The 24,586-nt window shown below is 43.6% G+C and overlaps 2 protein-coding genes across 2 annotated transcripts in view; one reads left to right on the top strand and one right to left on the bottom strand.

Moving 5' to 3' along the window:
* Positions 1-1,562: 1,562 nt before the first annotated feature.
* LOC307242020 (galectin-3-binding protein B-like) lies at positions 1,563-4,365 on the top strand. Its single transcript, XM_080016349.1, has 5 exons — positions 1,563-1,603; positions 1,764-1,955; positions 2,147-2,278; positions 2,549-2,816; positions 2,904-4,365. The coding sequence occupies exons 2-5, from the start codon at positions 1,781-1,783 to the stop codon at positions 3,970-3,972; spliced, it is 1,644 nt and encodes a 547-aa protein (XP_079872475.1). The 5' UTR covers positions 1,563-1,603; positions 1,764-1,780; the 3' UTR covers positions 3,973-4,365.
* A 212-nt stretch (positions 4,366-4,577) lies between these two features.
* Positions 4,578-24,586, bottom strand: part of p3h2 (prolyl 3-hydroxylase 2) — a 59,061-nt gene continuing 39,052 nt past the window's right edge. The window contains exons 2-15 of the mRNA XM_079998926.1: positions 22,298-22,450; positions 21,410-21,599; positions 16,400-16,531; positions 13,650-13,777; positions 11,259-11,348; positions 10,825-10,865; positions 10,524-10,615; positions 9,707-9,834; positions 9,128-9,223; positions 8,777-8,927; positions 6,921-7,038; positions 6,765-6,840; positions 6,533-6,673; positions 4,578-6,146 (exon numbers count right to left, since the gene is read on the bottom strand). Of these exons, the coding sequence (XP_079855052.1) occupies positions 6,054-6,146; positions 6,533-6,673; positions 6,765-6,840; positions 6,921-7,038; positions 8,777-8,927; positions 9,128-9,223; positions 9,707-9,834; positions 10,524-10,615; positions 10,825-10,865; positions 11,259-11,348; positions 13,650-13,777; positions 16,400-16,531; positions 21,410-21,599; positions 22,298-22,450 (1,629 nt within the window). The 3' untranslated portion in view covers positions 4,578-6,053. The remainder of the gene's footprint in view (positions 6,147-6,532; positions 6,674-6,764; positions 6,841-6,920; positions 7,039-8,776; positions 8,928-9,127; positions 9,224-9,706; positions 9,835-10,523; positions 10,616-10,824; positions 10,866-11,258; positions 11,349-13,649; positions 13,778-16,399; positions 16,532-21,409; positions 21,600-22,297; positions 22,451-24,586) is intronic.

Here is a 24,586-nt window from a genome sequence, read left to right on the forward strand (position 1 = left end):
CGGGCGAACCCTCACGCCACTGTTCGAAAATAAAGTGAATTAAAGAGAAATAAATGACTCGACAGATCAATTAAGTCAATAAATACATGTGTGCAATTTTATCGTAGATCATGTTAAAATGTGCACTTCTATTGGAACTAACGTGAAGTGAACCTACTTGATTGAATTAAGATATATGTTTTTACACGGAAAAATATAAATATAAAAAACGTTTAAAACATTTTCATTTCGTTCCCACCTACAGCAGATGTTACTGCCTTTTATATCTTACAAACTATTCATAATTCTTCCGACAACTAGGCTATGAAGCCGATTAACGTTTGTTGAAAGAAATACCGTTAATAACGTTCTGTTTGTGTGTTGTTATGTGCTCTGCTCCTGTAATAAAGCGCCGTGTGCTGTTTAAATAAGCAAGATGTGGGACGTGACGATAAATAAAGCCCCGTGCTTGATTTCTGTTGGTATCGCATTGAGAATGCACATTATGGGATAATAACGTCCACGTTCTGCTCAGCGCTGCACCCCAGCAGCTACGGCCGCAAACACGGCGGTGTCCTCCACGTTCACGAACGTATCCGTTTCTTTTGAACGGCTTTTGTAGGAACCGAGGGAACCGAGTCTCGCTGGGTGGTGAGCCGTTGTTGTTGTTTATTTGATTGCACAAAAACAACTCACTATAGCACTTGACCCAAGTACCTTTACTTGGTTTTTTTTTTATTGTGAAACTTTTAAATATGATCCAAACGAAGGTCCTCTACGCAGATCGGCGCGGGCCTACAGAGAGAGAGAGAGAGAGAGAGAGAGAGAAAAGAACGACGAGCCAGTTTCTTTTGAACGGCTCCCGGGAACCAACGGAGCCATAAGATCCGGTTCCCTCCGAAGAGCCGTGATTCCCATCCCTGCTGCCCGCCAAGGCCTTGCCCCTTTGGCCCGAATCTGTTTGCTCTGTGCAAGTTCCCCCTCAATTTCTGAGAAAACGAAAACGATAGCGTCGCAAGAACTTACTATACTATCAGTGGAACTGCTATCTAGCCTAGACGGAGGGCTTCACCTTGCTCGGCAGAGTGTCCACACGGTAAGATGGGTTTTGTCTCTGCAGCCCGCTAACTGCCAACTTCTATATCATATCAAAAACGATTGAGCCATTTCTTGAGAATGCATCTATTACACGTTGTGCTCTCGCGGAGAGCTGTCATTCATTAGACAGTGGGAGCTGTTGTGCAGAGTCTTTCTGAAAAATGCTCCAAAAAATATTCCAAATGTGCGTGTAACACTGTCCTCGATCAGCGGCATTTTGATTTGATTTTAGCACTCATTTTGTGAAGCACATTGACATGACATGCCATTCTTAACTTCCTATTTTTTTTACCCACCGGCCTCAGCAACATACGTCTCATAGTCACTCTACATTACGGGGCAGGTGTGCGATTGTCTGTGTGCCTGAGTAGCTTCTCTTTGCTTCATTTCAAGAGGATTTGTTCATCGCTGCTGATCTAAAGTCTGCTCCTCCCTGTCGTTGAGTTGGAGGACCCCCGAGCCGGCGCCATGTCACAGGGACGCTTCTTCTTGCCCGGCGTGCTCCTCCTGCTCCACTCGTGTCTCGGTGGGTGAGGCTCAGCGCCGCTGACCCCCCTCCACCCCCTCCTCCATCCCCTCCCCTCCTCCCTCCTCCATCCCCTCCTCCCTCCTCCATCCCCCTCCCCTCCTCCTTCTCCTCTCCGTTCACCTTCGCAGTCGCTTGTGCTGTGCTTTCCCCTCCGCAGGCCTTCAGAACGGTGACATGAGGCTGGTCGGGGGCCAGTTGCCGAGCGAGGGCCGCGTCGAGGTCTTTCTCAACGGAGAGTGGGGGACCGTGTGCGATGACGACTGGGATTTCCCGGAGGCAGTGGTGGTGTGCCGCCACCTCAAGTACCCTGGCGCCACAACGGCCGTCAGCGGAGGGGTGTATGGCGAAGGTGGTGTTCATTTTGGCAACACGCAGCACAGACAAATAAATGAAGCAAAAGAGGAAGTCCCAAGTCCAAAAGGGGCACTCAGGGTAGCTGTAAATGTGAAGCATTGAAATAACACGCTTACATAATAAAAAGTGCAAATTAAGGTACATCTTCATTGTAGTTGAGTGATTACAAAAATATATTTGGTTTAGGGAATGGAAGAATCTTGATGGACAATCTACACTGTGACGGGACAGAAAAGGACCTGTCCTCCTGTAATTTCCCGGGCTGGGGAGTGACAGACTGCAAACACTCTGAGGATGCGGGTGTAGTCTGTCAACAAGGTGAGATCAAAATATTTCCAGTCCACTTTCTTGCCGCAGGTGTCTATAACTAACATGGTGCCCACTGCAAACGTTACGGTGTCAGAAAACAATCCTCTACAGAGGGCGTTTGTGCCCAATGGTGAACGAGCTGTGAGCATGGCACGAGTAAAGACATAGTGTCAAATACTAGGTTGTGCAGGTTTTTGAGCAGCCAGAAAAAAATAATGTTTTACTATTGTTATTCCATGCACAACAGTTCACATATTTGCTTTTTGCTTTCTCTACTAGCCTCAAAGCAAAATGTCAAACAGGAATACTTCGTGAACCACGGCACAACGCTTTTGGAAACCATGGGGGAGCTGTTCCACAGCGGACGGTTCTGCGACCTGAACATTACCGTGGTCGTGGACAACAGCGCTGTGGAGACCATCTGTGCTCACAAGTTCATTGTCTCCCTAGAGCAAAAGGACGCTTTCCTGAACGGTTCACAGGAAAACCTCAACATCTTCATTGAGGTCAGCTCCAACTGCCGCAAACATGTCACCAGCTTTGTCAGGTAAAAGCAATATTACCTTGTTTTTTTTCCTTCCAGTCCGCCAAATGGTGTCGTATTAACAGTGGATATTTTGGACCAATCTTGCAGGTATCTATACACTCATCAGATAAATATCAGTGTATCTTCCGCTGAGTGCATTCACAAAATGGCGTCCGACTGGGGATTAAAGCCACTTCAGGAGGAAGCGGGAAAACTCTTCACCTGGCTTCTGCCTGTAGACGCCACCTTCCAAACCCAGATATCTCTGTACGACTACGCCATCAGCTCCGGAGACACCACACTGCAGAAAGCCTGCCTTCGCTTCCTGGCCTGGAACTGCGAGGCACTGGTGGCTTCCGCACGCTGGGGCACTCTTCCTCTGGGTACCGTCAAGGCTCTCCTCCCTCGCTCAGACTTGGTGGTGCCCAGTGAGTTCTATGTTCTCCAGGCTATCGAGAAGTGGGAGGCAGCCCAGGGGAACGCGTCCGCAACTGAAGATCGCTTTGGCCTTTTGATGCACGTCCGGTTCCCCATGATCTCAGCTCAGGATTTGCACCGGCTCAGAGGACCCCGCTACCAGGCGGGGAAGCTGCAGGGTTTTCAGTTCAATGCCCTGTCTATAGGCAATCTCTTTGGAGAGCTGTTGAGCCAGTGGAGGTCGTACACACCCAGGATTTACACGGGCAGTCCTTGGAGTTTCAACTTCAGTTCACAGGCAGTTGCTAACTATATTAATAACTACAATAGCCCCAGCAGCCTCAGCTTTTCGTTTAGGACGCCTGTGCACAACAGCGCCTACTTTGCCCTCTTCAGGGACAGGAGTTGGACCACCAGGTTATATGTTAAAAGTCATGAATGTTTAAACAATGGTGTTAAATGTCCTGCGGCCATGCTAACAGAAGAGACCAGCAACAGCGATCTGCCCACAGAGTTTCAAAAGGGCATCGTTTACCAGAACAAAGTGCTGCTGATGTGTGACGGGGAGTATGTATTCCACATTCAGGACATCATACTAACCAACAACCAGAATATAGCTGTTATGCCAGCTAACAGCAGTGGCCAAACCTATCCCTGCCACTCAGACCGGTACGCCTACCGTATCGTGGTGCGGCCTAAATACAGCACAGGGGTTAAGTTCACAGAGGATGAAGACGATATGTACGAAGAAAGCGTTTGAGCACTCAAATAAGTCTGCCAGAGTAGATATTTTGCAGATGTAGAAATCTGTAAAGAAAGATTGACCCTTGCATTAACATAGTCTAGCCTAAATGCTTTTTCTTTTTTGAATCATAATTTGTATTCTCAATGTAAATCTCGTATGCATAACACCATGGGAAGATAATCAGTCAAAGTAAAATAAAAACGTTCTAAAGATTTAGCGCCGTGATAGCAAATATTTGGATATGCAAACACTTTTGAGAACACCTCAAATCCTCCGCAGCATCCTCCCATCAAGAAACATGAAAACATTTTTGGAAATACATTTCTATTCATACAACTTGATTGGCCGAGTCATGCCTGCATATTACAAGTACCAACTATGACAAAAGAATATAAATAACTACGTAAATAAATGCATGGCACAGCCTTTGCTGCATTATCAGCTTTGGCAAGTATATTTTTCTTTCAAATAGCTATAACAACAATAAAGCATTGTTTATTTTGTATATTGTCACTTTTACTGTCACTATAGTAAAAACTGTGCTAAGACTCAAACAAATATTTAAATTTAGTGTTTTATGTATTAAATGCTTGGAATAATTGACCATATTAATTAAGATGTCGAGGGACAATATTTTATTGATTCCACAAATATTCAACATTTGAAATGGGGAAATGAGTTAAGCAGATTCTTGTGTTTAACATGTAATACAAACAAACAGAAATTGTTGAAATGTTAGGTTTAAATTAAATGTATAGGCACATACTTACACATCAATTTGTGCGACAGCGTTTTATACTGAATTATTAGTGACCCAAAGTGTCCACCTTCTCTATCAGACATGAAGCTCTTCTGCTCAAAACCAATTTTTTTTTTTCCCAAATGGATCACAACCACAGAGACTTAATCAGTGAAGAACAGTATACATGTGACTTTCCACTGAGGCTACAGTGCCCGTATATATCACAGCAATAATAGTCTGAAAGAGTTACAGAAAGAAAGGATAATATACAGTATATGCCTTCCTTAAAGTAAAGTATTCCTTGAAACAGGAACGATAAACCTCTTTTATTACAAAAGTGAGTAATATTTAATGCCGACAAATGCAACAGCACCTGTCCAATAAAATAAAATAAAAAAAGACATAAATTAACACACAGGCACACACTGTTTGTGAACTTGTAAACTATCATCTTGCTCTGCTTGTCAAGAAGGGAGGGAAGGTCTCTTCTTATCACACTAAAAGAGGAAAGTGCATAAACGCGTAACACATTAAACAGATCAGATGGCCGTCAAATTGAATCGAAATCGAAACATCAACGTTGAACAGACAATACTGACATATATTGAATATCCATCTCTAAAAACGTCTACGTCTGCTGCTCTGAGTGGGTGGGTGGAGCAAAAATATGGCAGGACTTTACTTCCTGGACCTGGAGTTTTCCACCTCTCTACAATAGTAAATCATTGCGGGAAAACTTGGTCAATCTAAAGGCAACCTTATCAACTGTTAGGAACCGTATTATCGAACCGTACGTATTCCTACAAAATGGCAGGGTGTGCATCAATCAAAGTTGGTCTCTTGCGGTTACGTATTCCTCCTAAACGATGAAACAAACACACAGCATATACAGACCGTTATAAATAATGTTCATCTCTATTGACTCTATACTAATATGTTGTTACGACTAAATCTGAAACAGCGGAATCAAGAGAACGACAAGCTCGAACTGTACGAAAAGCCAGGACCATGTCGACGGCTGTTCTTCTCTTTGGCTTGTTCACAGTGCAATGAAATGACAGTCTTTATTGTGAGAATCCACCTGGCCAACCGGTCGTAGTGAACTGGACTTGACACCATATAGAGACTGTCATCAGAAGGCAAAAAGAACCAAAGATAAAAGGTCAAGTACTGCTGTGTCCAGAAACACCTTCAAAATAAAAGCACAAGCACATTTCAATATTATTAACCTTGCACTTCCATCAGTACAAAAATAGAAATTGTTCTATTCCAAAAAGTAATTCAATAAATAGATTAAAATAGATAGAAGTATTTCAGTGGATGAAGAGGGATGGGGCGGTGTGCGAGTCCACTGCTACAATTCGTCTTTTGGATTGATGTTGAGACCTTGATCCCAGTGGGACTGGCTGTCCAGAGCCTGGACCACCTCGTCTGCCTGCAACCGCTCCTGATTCAACAACAAACAGAGACGGGTGCGGCCATTAGGCTACGGTCGTGGACCAAAAAGGATTTAAGTTCAAGAACAAAAACAAAGTCTTTATTTTTTTTGAACAGGCTTTGTATTATATTGCACTAAGGTGAGTAAACCCACGACATATGTATACATGTATATGTATACATAGGGCATGTATGCTGGATATGAGTTGTAAATTGGAAAACAAATCGATTTTTAGTTTATACATTACTTAAAAGCAATGATTGACAAAAGTCTTTGATTGTATTTATCTATCCATGTTTATTTTATACTACAGATCGATGACAATGTGTAGTTGAGAGTTTGGGAAATAAGACCAAATTATAAACACAATAAATTAAACCCTGATGATGGTTTACCAGCTCTCTGAAGAGGGGGTCCAGTGTGAACCAGAGCGCTACGGCGCACCTCTGCCCCACGGTGATGGCCTTGACACCGTGAGGATTCTCCCCTCCCGAGGAGAAGCCCACCATCCTGCCACATTTTGGCTTCACCGACGCCTGGAAACAAGACCGGCGTTAAAACTTGCGGCGCGAGTCGGGAAAAGCAGGGCGCCGATGTCAATCTTCACTTTCCGCAGAACTAACTCACCGTGACAGTTTTCGCATCCATCTCAGTGAATATAAACTCTCCACCCTCAAAATCTCCATTCAGGTACAGCAGCGCACTGAGAAAAGCAAATCGGTTTAATTAATGTATGTACACATTAAATGCGTAATATGTCGATGAGCTGTCTTCGTGTCTTACCTGTAGTCTCTGTATGTGTAGGCCGGCGGCTCTTTCCAGCACTCGTTGGCCTCTGGGTCCAGCAGACAGTTGTCAGCGTGAATGGGGTGGCTCAGGTCGTTTCTGTGGTCCTGCTGGCCTGCGACACATGTCAAATATATTATATAATATTTATTACAATTACTGATATATAGTGGCATGACGATGCATAGATAGATTTAAATTAGGTTTTATCTTTGTAGCCCTTAATCACAATATACTTGACCGTGTTCCAAATTATTATGCAAATTGGATTTAAGTGTCATAAACATTTAACTTTTTGTTTTTCCAATTAAACTCATGGATGGTATTGTGACTCAGGGCTCTTTGAATCACTGAAATCAATCTCAGACACCTGTGATAATTAGTTTACCAGGTGAGCTCAAATAAAGGAAAACTACTTAAGAAGGACGTTCCACATTATTAAGCAGGCCACAGGTTTCAAGCACTATGGGAAAGAAAAAGGATCTCTCTGCTGCCGAAAAGCGTCAAATAGTGCAATGCCTTGGACAAGGTATGAAAACATCAGATATTTCACGAAAACTTAAGCGTGATCATCGTACTGTGAAGAGATTTGTGGCTGATTCAGAGCACAGACGGGTTGGTGCAGATAAAAGCATAATGAGGAAGGTTTCTGCCAGACAAACTCATGGGATTAAGAGAGCAGCTGCTAAAATGCCGTTACAAAGCAGCAAACAGGTACTTGAAGCTGCTGGTGCCTCTGGAGTCCTGCGAACCTCAAGGTGTAGGATCCTCCAGAGTCTTGCAGTTGTGCATAAACCTACTATTGGGCCCCCCCTAACCAATGCTCACAAGCAGAAACGGTTGCAGTGGGTCCAGAAAAACATGAAGACTAATTTTCAAACAGTCTTGTTTACTGATGAGTGCCGTGCAACCCTGGATGGTGCAGATGGATGGAGTAGTGGATGGTTGGTGGATGGCCACCATGTCCCAACAAGGCTGCAACGTCAGCAAGGAGGTGGCGGAGTCATGGTTTGGGCCGGAATCATGGGGAGAGAGCTGGTAGGCCCCTTTAGGGTCCCTGAAGGTGTGAAAATGAACTCTGCAAAGTATATAGAGTTTCTGACTGACTTTCTTCCATGGTACAAAAAGAAGCGTGCCTTCCGTAGCAAAATCATCTTCATGCATGACAATGCACCATCTCATGCTGCAAAGAATACCTCTGTGTCATTGGCTGCCATGGGCATAAAAGGAGAGAAACTCATGGTGTGGCCCCCATCCTCCCCTGACCTCAACCCTACTGAGAACCTTTGGAGCATCCTCAAGCAAAAGATCTATGAGGGTGGGAGGCAGTTGGCATCAAAACAGCAGCTCTGGGAGGCTATTCTGACATCCTGCAAAGAAATTCAAGCAGAAACTCTCCAAAAACGCTCAAGTTCAATGGATGCAAGAATTGTGTAGGTGATATCAAAGAACGGGTCCTATGTTAACATGTAACTTGGCCTGTTAAGATGTTTTCGATTGAAATGGCTTTTGATTTCAGTAAATATGACCTCCTAATGCAGCAAATTCAACAAATGACCATTTTCAGTTCTGAATTTACTTTAATTTACTGAAGTGATCATTGGGAGGTTTGTTCAATAACATTCAAATTATACCCTAACGGGTGATGACTTGAAAATAATACTGACTGTCATTTGCATTGACTATTAAAGAAAATCACAGAAAAATATCATTTGCATAATAATATGGAATGCGGTGTAGTATCAAATGGCTTCACAAACTCAACATTTAAAACAGAAATAGACTAAATAAGTTGTGTGTGTGTGTGTGTGTGTGTGTGTGTGTGTGTGTGTGTGTGTGTGTCTGAGACCAACCTGTGATGGCAGTCCTGCACACCAGGTGTGTGTAGGAGAAGTGCAGCGTGGAGTTGAGCAGGAAGTAGGACTCGATGATGCGCCTGGCTCTCTCGCTGACATCGTAGAGCAGGCGAGCGCTCCTCAGAGGCACTCTGCCCTCGTAGCCGTACTGCAGGGAACGGACAGATAGACGGATAGTCAGATAGATGGATATACGGATAGATAGATAGGTAGATAGATGGCTAGACAGGTAGATCAATTGTGGCGTAACAGCAGCTCACATCAAAGCAATGGGCAAAAATAATCGAGTCGCACCAAACAAGCCAGAGCGTGAAAAGGAGTCGGCATGATTAAAAACATGTTCCATACCTGCAGGGTTTTGAGCACAGTGGCTCCCTCAAAGCGCTCGTTGGGTGTGTGAGGAGACATCTTGCCCCTGTAGCCGTCGCCTGCTATGGTGACGGACTAAAGGAAAAACCCAAAAGATAAATCCCATAAATTTCAACACAGTGTCAGTAGACTCTACTAGCAAGAAAGTCTACAAAACAGCCCCATTTATCTCCATGGTTTAATTCATAACATATTTTTATTATTACTACTATTATTATTACTGTGTATGTATTACGGTTTAGATGTATGCCAATCATAGTTGTTCCCAAAATGCGTGCACACACACACACACACACACACACACACACACACACACACAGGCTTAAAATGGCCCTATCAACTTTTTGAATCATAAGATGCAAAATGATTTGGTTATAAGGACACTAAATGTGTCCAATTAATACCAGTGTATATTCAGGTGTGTTGTCCTTATAAACACCCCCCCCCCTCCCCCGCACACACACACACACACACACACACACACACACACATACCCACACACACACACACACACACACACAGACATACACACACACACACCAGAGCAGAGGGTCTTACGTGAGCGAGCTGTTTGAGTTCAGAACACTCCTCCTCGGAGATGACGTCGTCCAGCAGAACCCTCTGAGTTCCATTCAGCGCCACAGAGTTCTGCACCAACTGCACGCTGTGGTAAATCAGGGGCCCGCCTACAGGGGCCACAGCGCAGGGGAGTAAGGATTTATCAAACACTGGTGTGTTTGTTATACACACACACACACACAAACACACCGCTGTTTCCAATTTACAACCCCCCCCCCGCCCCCCAAGAAAAATTGAACTTTCCCAGAAATAGGACATTAATGGTATGTTGTCCAGTGTATTGTTATTTTTCTTTTCAGATTTTGTACTTTGTATGTAATGTTAAAACGTTTAACTAAAAAAAGAAATAGGAAATTAAAGAATCTGCTTTTTTTGTTTTGTTTTGTATTTAATGCATTTCATTATTATAGGCTATTATAGGCTCACATGTTGCATACTGACATATACATAGCATACTGGTTTTGGACTGCTTGATACTTGAGTGTGACTCACCTACATGTATAATAAGTCAATATTGAAAAAATGTTAAATGGGACAATATGATGAAATACAAATCGTTTTTCAATCAAAAAAAAAAAATATAAATATAATATATACTGTATATAGCATATTTAACATATTTTTCATTGGTCAACAGTAGTACCCTTGGTTTCACTTGGCTGGTGTCCGTTTTTGATGTGTTATTGAGTGATGGAGGAAAAGGGGTTTTGAGGAAAGCCTTGCATGCTTGGATAAATAAATGACATTTCGAGGCTAATCCTGGGCCCCTCGCACAACAAAAGCAGTGAAATTCTACCTTCTTGAGGTGGCTGGACTGGAGCTACAGTGACATCCTTTTTCTCTGAGATGGGAACATACTCCATCCAGCCATCTGTACCAGAGGGAATCCTTGGAGAACCAGAATGCAGAGGGAATATTAGCTTTTTGAGACATTTAAGACAATTTACATTTATTTTTCATTAACTTGCAGTTTTAGTAAACTTTGCGAGACATATCAAATAAGAAAAGTAAAACTTTGAGGAAAGTTTCATCCTCAAGATGACTTAAGTGATTTCTTTATTACTAATATTGCACATTTATGGTGGCGCTGTGATTACCTGTTTGAATCTTCTCGTCCGCCTGTGCTGCTCCAGTAATGCTAGAAGAAAACAGATAAATCCATCATCTATGTGGATGCACAACTACCGCTACGTCTTCTCAGTGGCAATGTCATGGGGGAAAATAACGACTTCTTTATCTATTAACCGAAGCATGAATATATCAATAGATAAATAAATAAATTATACATAAAATAAATCTTATATCCAGGGACCTATTTCACTTTGTGACCAGTAGATAGCGCTGTTGGTTAAGAACACAGTGGTGTAAGGCTGCTGTGCCAGACACCTGTTCTCTTGCTCTATACCCAGCATGCACTCTGCTACTCGGGAGTTGAGAGGCGCACAGAAACGTCTACTGTAGAGCTGCAGCCAAATCCTTCTACAGCCACCCCTGATGTTTTGAATAGATAATGATGGGCACTTCGACTCACCCCCTCGGTAAACTCAATGCCCATGGTTTCACTGCCGATCAGGAGCAGCTCCAACTCTTGTTTGTGACGCCTCAAGTACCAGGCAGCTTTCTGTAGGAACACATAGAGAGAGACGGATTCAAGTATATCTGAGATAGTTTGAAGCATTAAAATGCCTCAGTAGCTACTGTCAGGATGTAGTGCATAACAACATTGAGTGGGCTTGAAACTCGGATAACAGTTTCCACACACACACACACACACACAAACCCTCTCCGTCTGGAATATTACCCAACTGGAGTGATACTCTCATTTATTTCCTGGCGGAATGAGAGAGACCAAGCTGGGGTTTCCTGTCTCCCCCCTCTTGCTGCCCCACTACCAGACCTAACGGGTCGTGGAGCGCTTTCTCCAATGTGCTCTTCCACCGGTTTCTTTTTGGGTTTTTTTACTGCTGTTTTCTGCCAGGCTTGAGCAAAGGAAGTTGTTGGGATTTCTAAAGCATTAAAAAGTGTACACTTAGATTGTGCATTTATGCATGATATGAACAACTTTTTTTTTTGTTTTAGTTTTAGTTTGTTTGTTTTTTTTTACATGTTTTTCATATGTAACTATTTGGGAAATGCAACATTAACTTTATTCATTTTACACTATTCTGAATTATGTTATATTCGGGGATATGTAGACACAAAGTGTGTGCATTGCAAGTTTCTATAAGTCACAAAATGATGTTTATTGTAGTGTAAGGGTACTGTATGATGGCATGTATGATGTGTGTGTATGTGTTTATTTCCATGAGTGCACTGCACAAACTGCCATGCTTTGTGTGGAGTGTGTGCGTGTATTAATACGAGAGAATGTGGAGCGTGTGTGTGTGCGTGTGTGTGTGTGTGAGGGGGAGGAAGGCGATGATGGTGTTATGAAACCTGAGAGCAGACGGTAGCATTTTTTCTAGTAGCGGTACGAAAAATCTCCTTTCCAGCGTTCTTAATACAAACAGGCCACAAATTGTTCCAGAAAGTTCCTATGGGCATTCTGATGAACCCGCCCCCTCAATACTCCCTACCCCCCCCACCCGCCATCCCCTGATTCCTAAAAGTCAGCGTTCTTTGGCAGAGAGCAGGGAGAGCCTTGGCACCGAGATCTAGGCCTGGTAAATGAGCTCCCTGAGGCTGGAAGCAGGGAGGGTAGATGGAAGGGAAGAGAAGTGAAGTGGGGATCTCTGGGCCAAGGACTCTCATGTAAACGAACAGCACTGGAAAGACTTGGGGGGAGCCGAAAAATGTGAGCTATGAAGGGAGAGCGTACGAGCATGAGTGCGAGCACGAGCAACAACATATCTGATGTCGCAATCTCTGCCATGTGCCCACACAGACACTGACGTAAAGGTACACAAGCGTTTATGAATACACATTTGCACAGTCCTACTGGGAGCCTTGTGCTCTCTAATGGATCCCAGGATTTCCAGGAAGCAGAGGGGTGCGTGGGCGGGACCCCAATGTCTAACTGCTTAGTGGTAGCTCAACAGGTCAGAGGTGTGCAGAGCCTCCATGATCCTTTCAGCCATTTCTCTCAAGTCCCTTCTTCTTTATATTGTGGCCAGATGTTCATCTTCTAAAACAATAGGCTAATAATAGGCTACTAATAATAAAAAACAATAGAATAAAAAACATAAAATAAAAATGATAAAAAAGTAACATATATGGAAATAAAACAGTTAACTGTAAACAATTAAAGTATGGCGGTATAATGGGAAATAAACCCGAACATTTTAAGCGGTATAAACCTCAAACATTCAAGGAAATGATGAATACTACGCAGATTTTTTGAAAACAAAACTAAAAACAAAAGTAAAAATGAACAAAACACATTTGGGAGAAAAATAAAATCTTCCGAACACTCCACAGCGATGCTGGCTGGATCATGACATTATTGAAGTAAGAAAGTAAACGGATACAAAACTTTTTGGCTGGTGAGGACTGGTATAGCCATCCAAGACTTACTCCATACCTCCGCCCACTCTCTCCTTCTCTCCTTCCTGCATCCACGCCTTCCCCTCCTCTTCCCCTCATCCCCCCCCTGCCTGTCCTTTCGGTCTCACAATCTCCTGCTTATCTCCTTTCAGTTATCCCTTTACACATCCATTCATGCATCTGCCCTTTCATCCATCCATGCATCAATCCATCCCTCAGCACATCAGTTCATCCATCTAACCAATTATCTATCCATCCACCAGTACATCAATCATCCATCTACCAATCCATCCATCATGCATCAATTAATGTACCCATCCTTCCATAAATCAGAACACCCATCATTTCATCTCGCATACATTCTATTCCTTCCTTATACTCCATACTCCATCCATGCATCCATGCATCTCTCTGTCCATCCGTCCGTCCATCCACTAACCTCCCGTGGCCTGCCGTTGTGTCCCAGCACCTCCCTGTAGAACTCCACGTTGTCGGTCATGAACTCCTCTCCCTCGTGGAAGAGCAGGTAGGTCAGAGTGCACTGCAGCGCCTCCTCCAGCCTCTCCACTGCCATGGCAGCAGGAGCGAGGGGTGGGGTGGGGGGGTCACAGAGGAAGGGAAGGAACAAAGGAGACAAGATTCAAGATTCAAGGGGTTTATTCGTCACATACATATACATACTTTCATACATATATGCAGTGAAATGGGAGGCAAAGAGAGACAGATCAGATTGGAAGCGAGAGAGGCAGACAAAAACAGGAGGCAACAAAGTCACTGAGCAAGAGAGCCCGAGAGCGCGAGAGAGCAAGAGAGATACTACTTTAACACGGTTTCATCGAGTTTTGAGTTAATCTCTTCTCAGAACTGCCATGAGAGCCTGTCCTCCTCGCAACCCGGTGAGCAGCACGCGTGTGTAGGTGAGTGAGACAATGTGTGTGTTCAAATAGTGGAAATTTATCATGACTGACATTCCAGAACCATTACCACAATGGAGTCTGGCTGAGATAGTGGAAACAGATAAATACACACACACACACGCACGCACGCACGCACGCACACACACACACACACACACACACACACACACACACACACACACACACACACACACACACACACACTATTCTGAGGAGACCCTGCAGGCTGTTTTCCAGGTTAGGAGTGATGGATATCTAGGACAGAGTTGGATGGCTGCATCATATCAGCAGCAGCTTTTAAACTCATACATTCTAAGCAGACGATGTGCTCGTATGATCGATTGTCTTGAATGGGTTATAAATACACAGACTCCCACCTGCAGATACACTTACAGAGACACACATAAACAAAAGAAGCAAAACCCAAAACTTTAGCGCACGCACACGCACGCAGGCACGAATGCAGGCACGCGCACACACACACACACACACACACACACAAATACCTTTGCTACAGTCTTAGCTCCAACAGCAGATGCATGTACTCAGACTTTACAGGCTTGTAAAGGAGCGAGGCTAACCAAAGACTTCCTGTCTTGGCTCGGGCTGAAGCTGAGGCTGCGCATCTGCATCTACTGTGGTCAGATTCTATCCCAGGTCAGTGAGTTGGAATATTTAAGCTCAGCTGAACGCAAGAATGTCAATGCGTGTTATAAGAAGCCGCTGAGTGATGAAACCGCTGGTGTAGCGGCAGCGGTGCCAGAGAAATGAGGAGCAGACATACACAGGCTGTACTATCCAGGTATGAACGGTTACACTCACACACTACACATTTGCACAACAGTGCTTACTTGGAAGCCGCTGAAATGCTTCTGTTGCTGGCTTAACGCCTTTGTACCAAGCAACCAGATTTGGGCCTTTGGCTAATCTGTTTGATTGCATAGCAAGACACAAAAGTAACTCCATAATGCATAAGTTGTCCGTTGCCAAGACTGACAATATGATTGCCAAATTTTAATAATCTTATAATTGAGTCAAAATGATCCATATTTAAATGATCTCACTTGTCAAACAATCTCATTTTCCTTGGCAGACGTTTCTAAACATAGAGAGGGATAACGCACTTGTTCTTTTAACATATGAAAATGGTTGACATACTTGCCAATGAGGCAACCAAAATGCTTGAGATGGTTGCCAATGTTCTGGAGTTACTTTTGTGTATTTTTTTATTCAATCAAACAGGTTTGTGAGCAAGCCTGTCCACACTGAAATCCAAAAGTTTTGTTTGGGAATGTCCCCTCTGTCCACTCTCCGGGTGTGTGCATGACAAACCTTTTTGGATTTTCAAACAAAACTTTTGGATTCACAAACAAAACTTTTTGACTTGCATTATTACATCTTACATCACACATTTATTTTACTTGCAACATTTGTTTTGCAATTTCTTTGCAACATCTTCTAAACACTAGAGTAGTTGTCAAAGTTACTGTTCATCATTAATTACTGCTACAAAAAGACAAACTACAAAATCCGACTATCCGACAACAGTGTATCACACACACACACACACACACACACACACACACACACACACACACCCACACACACACACACACACACACACACACACACACACACTAAACAGATGGGACTTGCAAAACATCAGATCCAGCCACAAACACACACAAACACAGACAGACAGACAGACAGACAGGCAGACAGACAGACAGACACACAAACACACACACACACACGCACACACACCCCCCCACACACAGAATAAAAACCTGCTGCAGAGTCACAGTTTGCAGTGATCCACTTTGCTGTATGTGAGCCACATGCTGATGGGTCATTAAATATAATCTGATGATCTCACAGCCACTCTGCGCACTTCATGTCTTCTTCAAGAGTACTCTGTATTGTTTTGCCAACACCCTTGTCTAAATGAGCCTCACATTACTCCTCTTTGACAACCAAAATGCTTGAGGCCCAAAAGTATACACACACACACACACACACACACACACACACACACACACACACACACACACACACACACTATGACCTCATACAGGACGACGTGCACGGACAGGGTGGGGTCCACTCTAGCTTCATCAGACCTGTCTCCAGCTCTTTATTGTCGCTCTCTGCTTTTGTACACACACGACTCTGTGGGAGTGTTTGTTAAGGCACGTTCAGTCAAAAGGCGTATCTACCTTGGGATACCTTTAGCTTTCCGATCATCATCAAGGGGTGTGTTTGTTGCACTTACACTGGAAGTAGGCGAACTGCAGGTAGTCGTAGTGCAGAGGCAGGTAGTTCTCCATGGGAGAAAGGCGCCCGGGACGAGTGGCCAAGTCCCTCACACACTCGTGTTCACAGTGCAGCATCTGGGTGAAGTGGTCTGCAACAAAAAGATGCCAGATCATCAGTCTGACTGTGGGATAGGATACGCTGCTTTAATTCAACACGTTCAAACGTAAATATTTTATAAAGGTTTACTGGATTAATGTAATTTTCATTTTATCAACCTGTTTTTCCTCTTTTTACCACTATTTGAGATCAAACACTGTTCTTCCCCTTTAAAAAACACTATATATTTAGTTCATATTACAAAGTCTTTATTCCCAATTTTGCATCAAATCACACACTTCTATTTGATGAATGGCATGGTTTACATTCAGCGCTAAGACCAATCAGCAAAGACAAACACACACATTGCCATTTCCTGAATTTCCCCACGGAAGATAAATAAAGTGTTATCTTATGTTACTGTCCGAATCAGAATTTGTGTTCACCACCCTAATGGCCCGTCTCCTGTCTTGATTAAAACATAAATACCATCATCAGAAATAAATCCATCATCATCTATATATACAGTATATATACAGTGGGGCAAAAAGTATTTAGTCAGCCACCAATTGTGCAAGTTCTCCCACTTAAAAAGATGAGAGAGGCCTGTAATTTTCATCATAGGTATACCTCAACTATGAGGGACAGAATGGGGGGAAGAATCCAGGAAATCACATTGTAGGATTTTTAATGAATTAATTGGTAAATTCCTCGGTAAAATAAATATTTGGTCACCTACAAACAAGCAAGATTTCTGGCTTTCACAGACCTGTAACTTTTTCTTTAAGAGGCTCCTCTGTCCTCCACTCCTTACCTGTATTAATGGCACCTGTTTAAACTCATTAGCAGTATAAAAGACACCTGTCCACAACCTCAAACAGTCACACTCCAAACTCCACTATGGCCAAGACCAAAGAGCTGTCAAAGGACACCAGAAACAAAATTGTAGACCTGCACCAGGCTGGGAAGACTGAATCTGCAATAGGTAAGCAGCTTGTTGTGAAGAAATCAACTGTGGGAGCAATTATTAGAGAATGGAAGACATACAAGATCACTGAAAATCTCCCTCGATCTGGGGCTTCACGCAAGATCTCACCCCGTGGGGTCAAAATGATCACAAGAACGGTGAGCAAACCTCCCAGAACCACACGGGGGGACCTAGTGAATGACCTGCAGAGAGCTGGGATCAAAGTAACAAAGGCTACCATCAGTAACACACTACGCCGCCAGGGACTCAAATCCTGCAGTGCCAGACGTGTCCCCCTGCTTAAACCAGTACATGTCCAGGCCCGTCTGAAGTTTGCTAGAGAGAATTTGGATGATCCAGAAGAGGATTGGAATGTCATATGGTCAGATGAAACCAAAATAGAACTTTTTGGTAAAAACTCAACTTGTCGTGTTTGGAGGAGAAAGAAAGCTGAGTTGCATCCAAAGAACACCATACCTACTGTGAAGCATGGGGGTGGAAACATCATGCTTTGGGGCTGTTTTTCTGCAAAGGGACCAGGACGACTGATCCGTGCAAAGGAAAGAATGAATGGGGCCATGTATCGTGAGATTTTGAGTGAAAACCTCCTTCCATCAGCAAAGGCATTGAAGATGAAACGTGGCTGGGTCTTTCAGCATGACAATGATCCCAAACACACCGCCCGGGCAACAAAGGAGTGGCTTCGTAAGAAGCATTTCAAGGTCCTGGAGTGGCCTAGCCGGTCTCCGGATCTCAACCCCATAGAAAATCTTTGGAGGGAGTTGAAAGTCCGTGTTGGCCAGCGACAGCCCCAAAACATCACTGCTCTAGAGGAGATCTGCATGGAGGAATGGACCAAAATACCAGCAACAGTGTGTGAAAACCTTGTAAAGACTTACAGAAAACGTTTGACCTCTGTCATTGCAAACAAAGGGTATATAACAAAGTATTGAGATGAACTTTTGTTATTGACCAAATACTTATTTTCCACCATAATTTGCAAATAAATTCTTTAAAAATCAGACAATGTGATTTTCTGGATTTTTTTTCTCATTTTGTCTCTCATAGTTGAGGTGTACCTATGATGAAAATAACAGGCCTCTCTCATCTTTTTAAGTGGGAGAACTTGCACAATTGGTGGCTGACTAAATACTTTTTTGCCCCACTGTAGATATGATGTATCCACTCATCCACTGTCCACCAGGGGCCTCAGAGCATTAGAATGAGGTGTATTTAGCTTCCTGTGAGACCGTGTGTGGTCTGGTGATAATTAAATTCTCGATATGATACAGTCACTCATCAGCAGCAGCCATCAGCTCTCAGCTGCAGTGAGATCATCAGTGTGATGTCAGCTCTTGGTTATTAACTACTGTCACCAGGCGCTTCACACATAATTGGAAGAAATATATTGGAACGTTGTTCTAAACTGAGGGAAAATCTGGAATTATTTCTAGTGTAATTATATAGTTTTGGTTAGGATAAAGTAACACTGGTGTAATGACTTCTGATTACAATTCTAACCCTATTTCCTTCTTTCTACAAAAAAATCTTTCTTTCTTTCTAAAAATGCAGAGATTGAAGTGAGAAATGAACAATAAAAAATGCCCTCGGGCCTTGACAGGTAAGTAGCTGTACATTTTGTACTTTTAAATAGATGTATTGTTTTTATATATGTAAAGACTTTTATTCCTTTATTTTGTGATTTTCCCAAGCATTTATGTGCGTCTATGTTCTGGCGTGTATAGTAAAACATTAGTCCACAGAACAAATTTGGTAGTTACTCCAAAGAGCAGCGGGCTGGATCGTGTTATTCCATACGCATACAAAAAAAACGAAAAGAGACGTGGTTCCTTAGTATGAAAATGATATCTTCATCCAAGCCAACACAGGAGAAATGAATTCTAAAAAAATCAACTATTCTCCACTTGATGCATATCACACATGCCGCTCCTTTGGTTATATAAACATAATCGTAGATTCCCTACGATAGTGGCCTCATGGAGCATAATCCACTGATTAGAAGTAAAACAAAGCTTCAACTAAACTAATTAGCCAATTTTCAGTGTTTATGCAAACGGGACGCACCTAAGTCTGAGAAAAAAAGCACTTGTCTGTGATTAAGCTGCAGCTACCGCAGCCGCCTCGCTTTACAGCCAGAAAGGCCTGTCGACAAAAACACAAACTGACAAAAGCTGCTGTGTGTGTGTAACAGTATAATTGCATGATTATCTTCTGGTGCCAGAGTTTTGCTACGGTTAACGCTCTTGTCACGCGTCCCTCCACAGCGAGCCTGCCCGATGCTGTCCAGCCTCTGGGCTGAAACCTGTGGGTATCTGCTGGAAACACTGTGCCATTTTAACATCATTAAGTGAACAGGACCAATAATTAAAGAAACTGCAAAGAAAATGCAAATAATAACACGGTTTATAAACAGAGGTCATGAAAGACCGTTCCAGGTGAAAAGTCTGGAATGAAGTTTGGAGGGGAAATGGAACGTGTTAGACTGCACCTAGAGACATCTCATGCTGTCTGTGGTTTCTCACACGGTTCTCAGACAGACGGACGGGCCGCCTCCTGCTGTGTGCCAGTCCACTCCATGTGGATGCAGCACCTAAACTGGGAGGTGTCTCCCCTGCACCACCTCCGCCAGTCCAGCGGGCTGTCCCCGGTGGTGAAGTGGTGCAACTGTCGGCAAATCTCCCGGTTTTCTTTATGACTTTATGACTAATACGAAGTGATAAAATATTGTGTTTGCGTTAGAAATAAAAGCTGCCTCCTGGCTACATGTCGGGCTGCAATAATAACCTCGTTATCGCCGTGCCGCTGTATTAGGAGGTGCACCGCGGCGCACGGTCCCTTACCTCAGTTAGCCTCCGTGGTTTTTCCCTATTAGAGAGTGTTTCCACCTTCATGAAACCTTACGGCTCAGTCTGTGCGCATTTCGAAAAAAACTCATCATAAGACAGTGGCATCGCGCTGCCTTTCTTCTATAAATGTCCGCTGTCGTTTGGTTTGACAGTATGGAGAGGCAGGAATAAGATGGTGGTTGTATTGCACCCCTGTGCAGCGCTGTCGTCTTAATACATCCATTCACATATTTTAAATGAATGGAAGCCAAGTAAGTAGCTTAAAGGTTTTTAAATGTCAGAACAGAATGATCATTCCTGTTTCCAAGAAATGCAAAACAAGGGAGGACAATGGGATGGATTTCAAAATTGAGATGGCGAGGACAAGCTTGGCTGCCGCTATGGAAAAATGATGGAATCCAAAGCCTCACCTTATCAAATCAATAGTTAAGTGGATACTGAGTATTATTGTATATATTAATTACTTACACAGCGTGCTTGGACACAAACTCTATCTCTCTTTCTCTCTCCCTTTCCATACATCTTTGTCTCTTTCTCTCCCTCACTACTTTTTATTTTATTTCGACAAGACCTGTTTTCTCTAGACTCCCCTTTGGCTTTGTGCCAACTGGAACCTTTCGCCAAGCCAAAGGCAAGGAGATAGCATCGACTGTTGGGCTTGAAAAGTGAGAGCTGTTCTCGCCCGTGTCCACTCCTTACCAAAGGTGGCAGATAGTGATTAAACGCCGTGCACTCCAACTAAATATTATCATTCATTTCTGTTGTGATGCTGCCTGGGTTGGATTCCCTCACTCTAACCCCTTTTAAGAACCCAATACTCGCTTATCTTGAGGACAAACCTCTGTGGGAGGGAGGGAAGATTTTTGACGTTAACTCAGAGAGACGTCACTTCAGCAAACAGCAAACACCAAGACCAGACTTGATAGCGGAACGGTGCATAGTTTCTACCAAGCTGGTGTTGCATGAAGCGGAAGGAAGGCTTGTAAACAGTGGGAATCACAACCTTAAGGTACATGTAGATACACTGAGTAAATATTTATTATTTATTACCCCGAACATGGAAAGTTAGAATCTCCAAACGGTTCTTGGCTCCCACCTGATATGAGCTCATGGAGGCTGTAGCGGTAGTGGAGGTGGTCGTGGCCCTCAAACCTCTGCGGGCCCTGGCAGAGGGCCCGACACTCCACGTCTGCGTTGTAGTATTCCACCAGAGCGTCCTCGAACATGACGATGGCTCCCTCGTAGTCTCCTCTGTCATACAGCCTGACCCCCGCCGTGAAGGAGCGCTGCACACAGAAAGAGAGACGAGGACAGGAAAGCAGGATGAAAAATAGGAGATCTACGGATATAAAGGAGACGTGGGTGAATGCCTTTTGTCGTGAAACAGCTTTCTGATGAGTCCATTCTGTTAAAAAAAAAAAAAAAAAAAAAAAAAGACAAATCTGATTTGGCTGGGAAAAAGGGAGAGAATAATTAGGAAAATAAGAGAGAGGGAGTGAGAGGGATGAACAAAATGCAAACAACACCACAGGGACAAATGCAGCCACTGTGCTTGGGAAACGGAGCACAACTGTTCCAACCCTCTACGGCATTCGGCGCTTGCGGCACTTCATCAAACTGTAATGTCACTAACCCGCAAACACAAGGGCTCCATTACACCAGTCAACAACAACAACTGCAATGGAGACTTTAGGATCGTCGGAGAGAAAATCCGTGAACATAAGGAAGCAGGGAAGAAAAGGAGGATGAAATGAAGAGAGGAGGTGAAGGAAAGTAGGGCGGGAGGAAGGAAGGACAAAAACAATGGGACACAAAACAAAGGACAAAGTGAGGACAGGAAACAAACAAGGGGACAGTGATGAAACGACAGATGAAAGGCGAAAGAAGGGGGGCCAATAAAGAGAGAGTAAAGAGGAGAAAGAATGGAAGGAAGGAAGGGAAAGGAAGAATAAATACGGAAAAGCACTTCATCGGCCTGCAGTACCTGGTGCGGTCGGGCTTCTCTGTCCACAAAGTGGTCCTCCCGAACCCCTTGCAGGTCTTTGTACTGCTCCAGGTTCTGACCCATCTCAACGTGCTCAGGGTTGGCCTGGAAATAGGTGTGGGCTGCTGCCGCCGCTTGCTCAGGCTGCTTCAGCTGCAGAAGAAAAGAGACGGGGGATATCATTTAGAAAACTGAGGGACTGAGAAATATAAGTATATAAGAAGAAAAGAGAGAGTCTATTTCGTCCAGTAGCACTGGAAAGCTCCCGGGTGGATAACTCAAATCAAATACAGTGGTGCCATTTGATCAAATGTAAACAAAAACTGGTGACAGCAGTCAGAGCTCAAATGACAGTTATTTTCTTGGGTGGGTTTTCATTGATATTGCTAGAGTGACTTTACTGAATTTGTGAATTTTAAAGGGTGAATTTATTCCTATCAGGAAATATGGAATGAATGCGTCTTTCAAAAACAATAGATTTTCATCGATAGATTTGCTTGTGAGGAAGGAAGAAAAAGGGCGCTGGATTTACTGTTCCGCTCCACATACGTCCATAAGAACAGGTGCCATCTTTTGAGTGGATATCTCTTCACCTCCCTTTTATGGTGGCACGGTGGCTCAGTGGTAAGCATTGTTGCCTCACAGCAAGAAGATCCTGGCCGTCATACGTCCTTTATGTTTCATCCCACCATCAAAAGGATATGTATGGTTGTGTGTGTATGTAGGATGTCGGTTCCCCTGGCAAAAGAGCCGGAGTTGGCCCCTGGGTGCTGCACTGCGGATGGGTCAAACGCAGAGAACAAATTTCCCCCAGAGAGGTTAATAAAGTATAGTAAAAAACAACTTTGCGAGTGGCTCTGAAAGCCTCACTGCGCTGTATATTTGATATGATCCTCAAGGGTTTAAAATGTTAAATAACCATAAATCGCAAGCCTACCAAGCAACACAGATACTATATTCACTGACGTACACCAGTGTACACCACATCATGCAGCTGGAGAGAAAACGATCTACTGCTCCTGTCCACTGAAACCAAGGATCTCTTTTTCTTTCCACAACTACGCATGTGGCCTGTTGTACAAGGGACTAAGACAACTTCCCCCTGCCAACACACCCCAAACCACCCCCTTACAGATTAACACTTCTACTATGCCAATCAAATGTCCTTAAACCTCCAAAACAACCGATATAACTCCACCCACTTCCTGTCCTGCAAGGGATGTCACCCAGCTTTGGAACAAAGCTTTCCTCATGACTCTCTGCTTTAAATCCTTCATCATCCCTATTATCCCCATCCCTAATATTGCAATATTGAAACTTATCGCTTAGATTAACTCTTTGTGGCAGTTTTGCCTACCACACACCACCCAAGTAGCGTGTTCAGGGTTGTAGACACCAGTTTATTGTAGAGAGAGTTAGTTGGAATAAGCCGAGGAGCAGATAGTGATGTGTCATGACACAGGCTCCTCTCCTAGGTGTGTGTGGGGATGGGGGTTTTACCTGCTGCTCGTCACACCAACCCATGAGCAACAGGTATGCAGCCACTCTGATCGTGGGTCCCCAATTACCTAGACCCAGGACAGGTGTGGCTGCTCAAACCATACCACACTCTTCCTCTGAAATAGGCACATTCCTCTCAAATTGAATCCTAATCACGTTCAAGAAGCAACATGGGAGGGTTTGTCACACGGTTCTTCACCAAACCCTTCGGCTCACCTCTCACAAAAGCCTCCCGCCGGGTTCCACGGACACAAAACAAGTACACAGCCTGAACGTCAGGCTCCTTGGTGGTTATTGATGCACTTCTCATATGAACCTTTGTCTTAAGTGATCGCCTCTCTTGCTCTCTTTCTTTCTTTCGTTCTTACTTTGTCTCATACAAAGTGTGAAGGGCGACAACATACTAATACCAGCCAAAACAAACAAATTAAATGAAAAAAGACATTACAGTCTGTTGAACAGGCCGCCCTTTGATTGCAGACAGTGGTGTCGAAAATGTTAATAAGAAAGATAACAATGGATCATTTGAAAAGTAGGAAAAAAGAAAATAAAGTGTTAGTGGGAGAGACAGAATGCTCTTCAGTTTTGGGCCCTCCAAACCATTTGCTTAAATCATGTTCCTAACAGGTGCAAAACCTAAAGTATCTCACTATTTCACAACCATCTCCTCTGACAGTTGACCTGACTTGGTTGCCAACTCATGGAGTCTGGGAGAGAGTCCTCAATCTCCCACAGCTCCTCTGTATATACACACCAATAAGTTTTACAGTGAGGTTATTTCTCATAATG

Source organism: Zeus faber (assembly GCF_960531495.2).
Source record: "Zeus faber genome assembly, chromosome: 1".
NCBI lineage: Eukaryota > Metazoa > Chordata > Actinopteri > Zeiformes > Zeidae > Zeus > Zeus faber.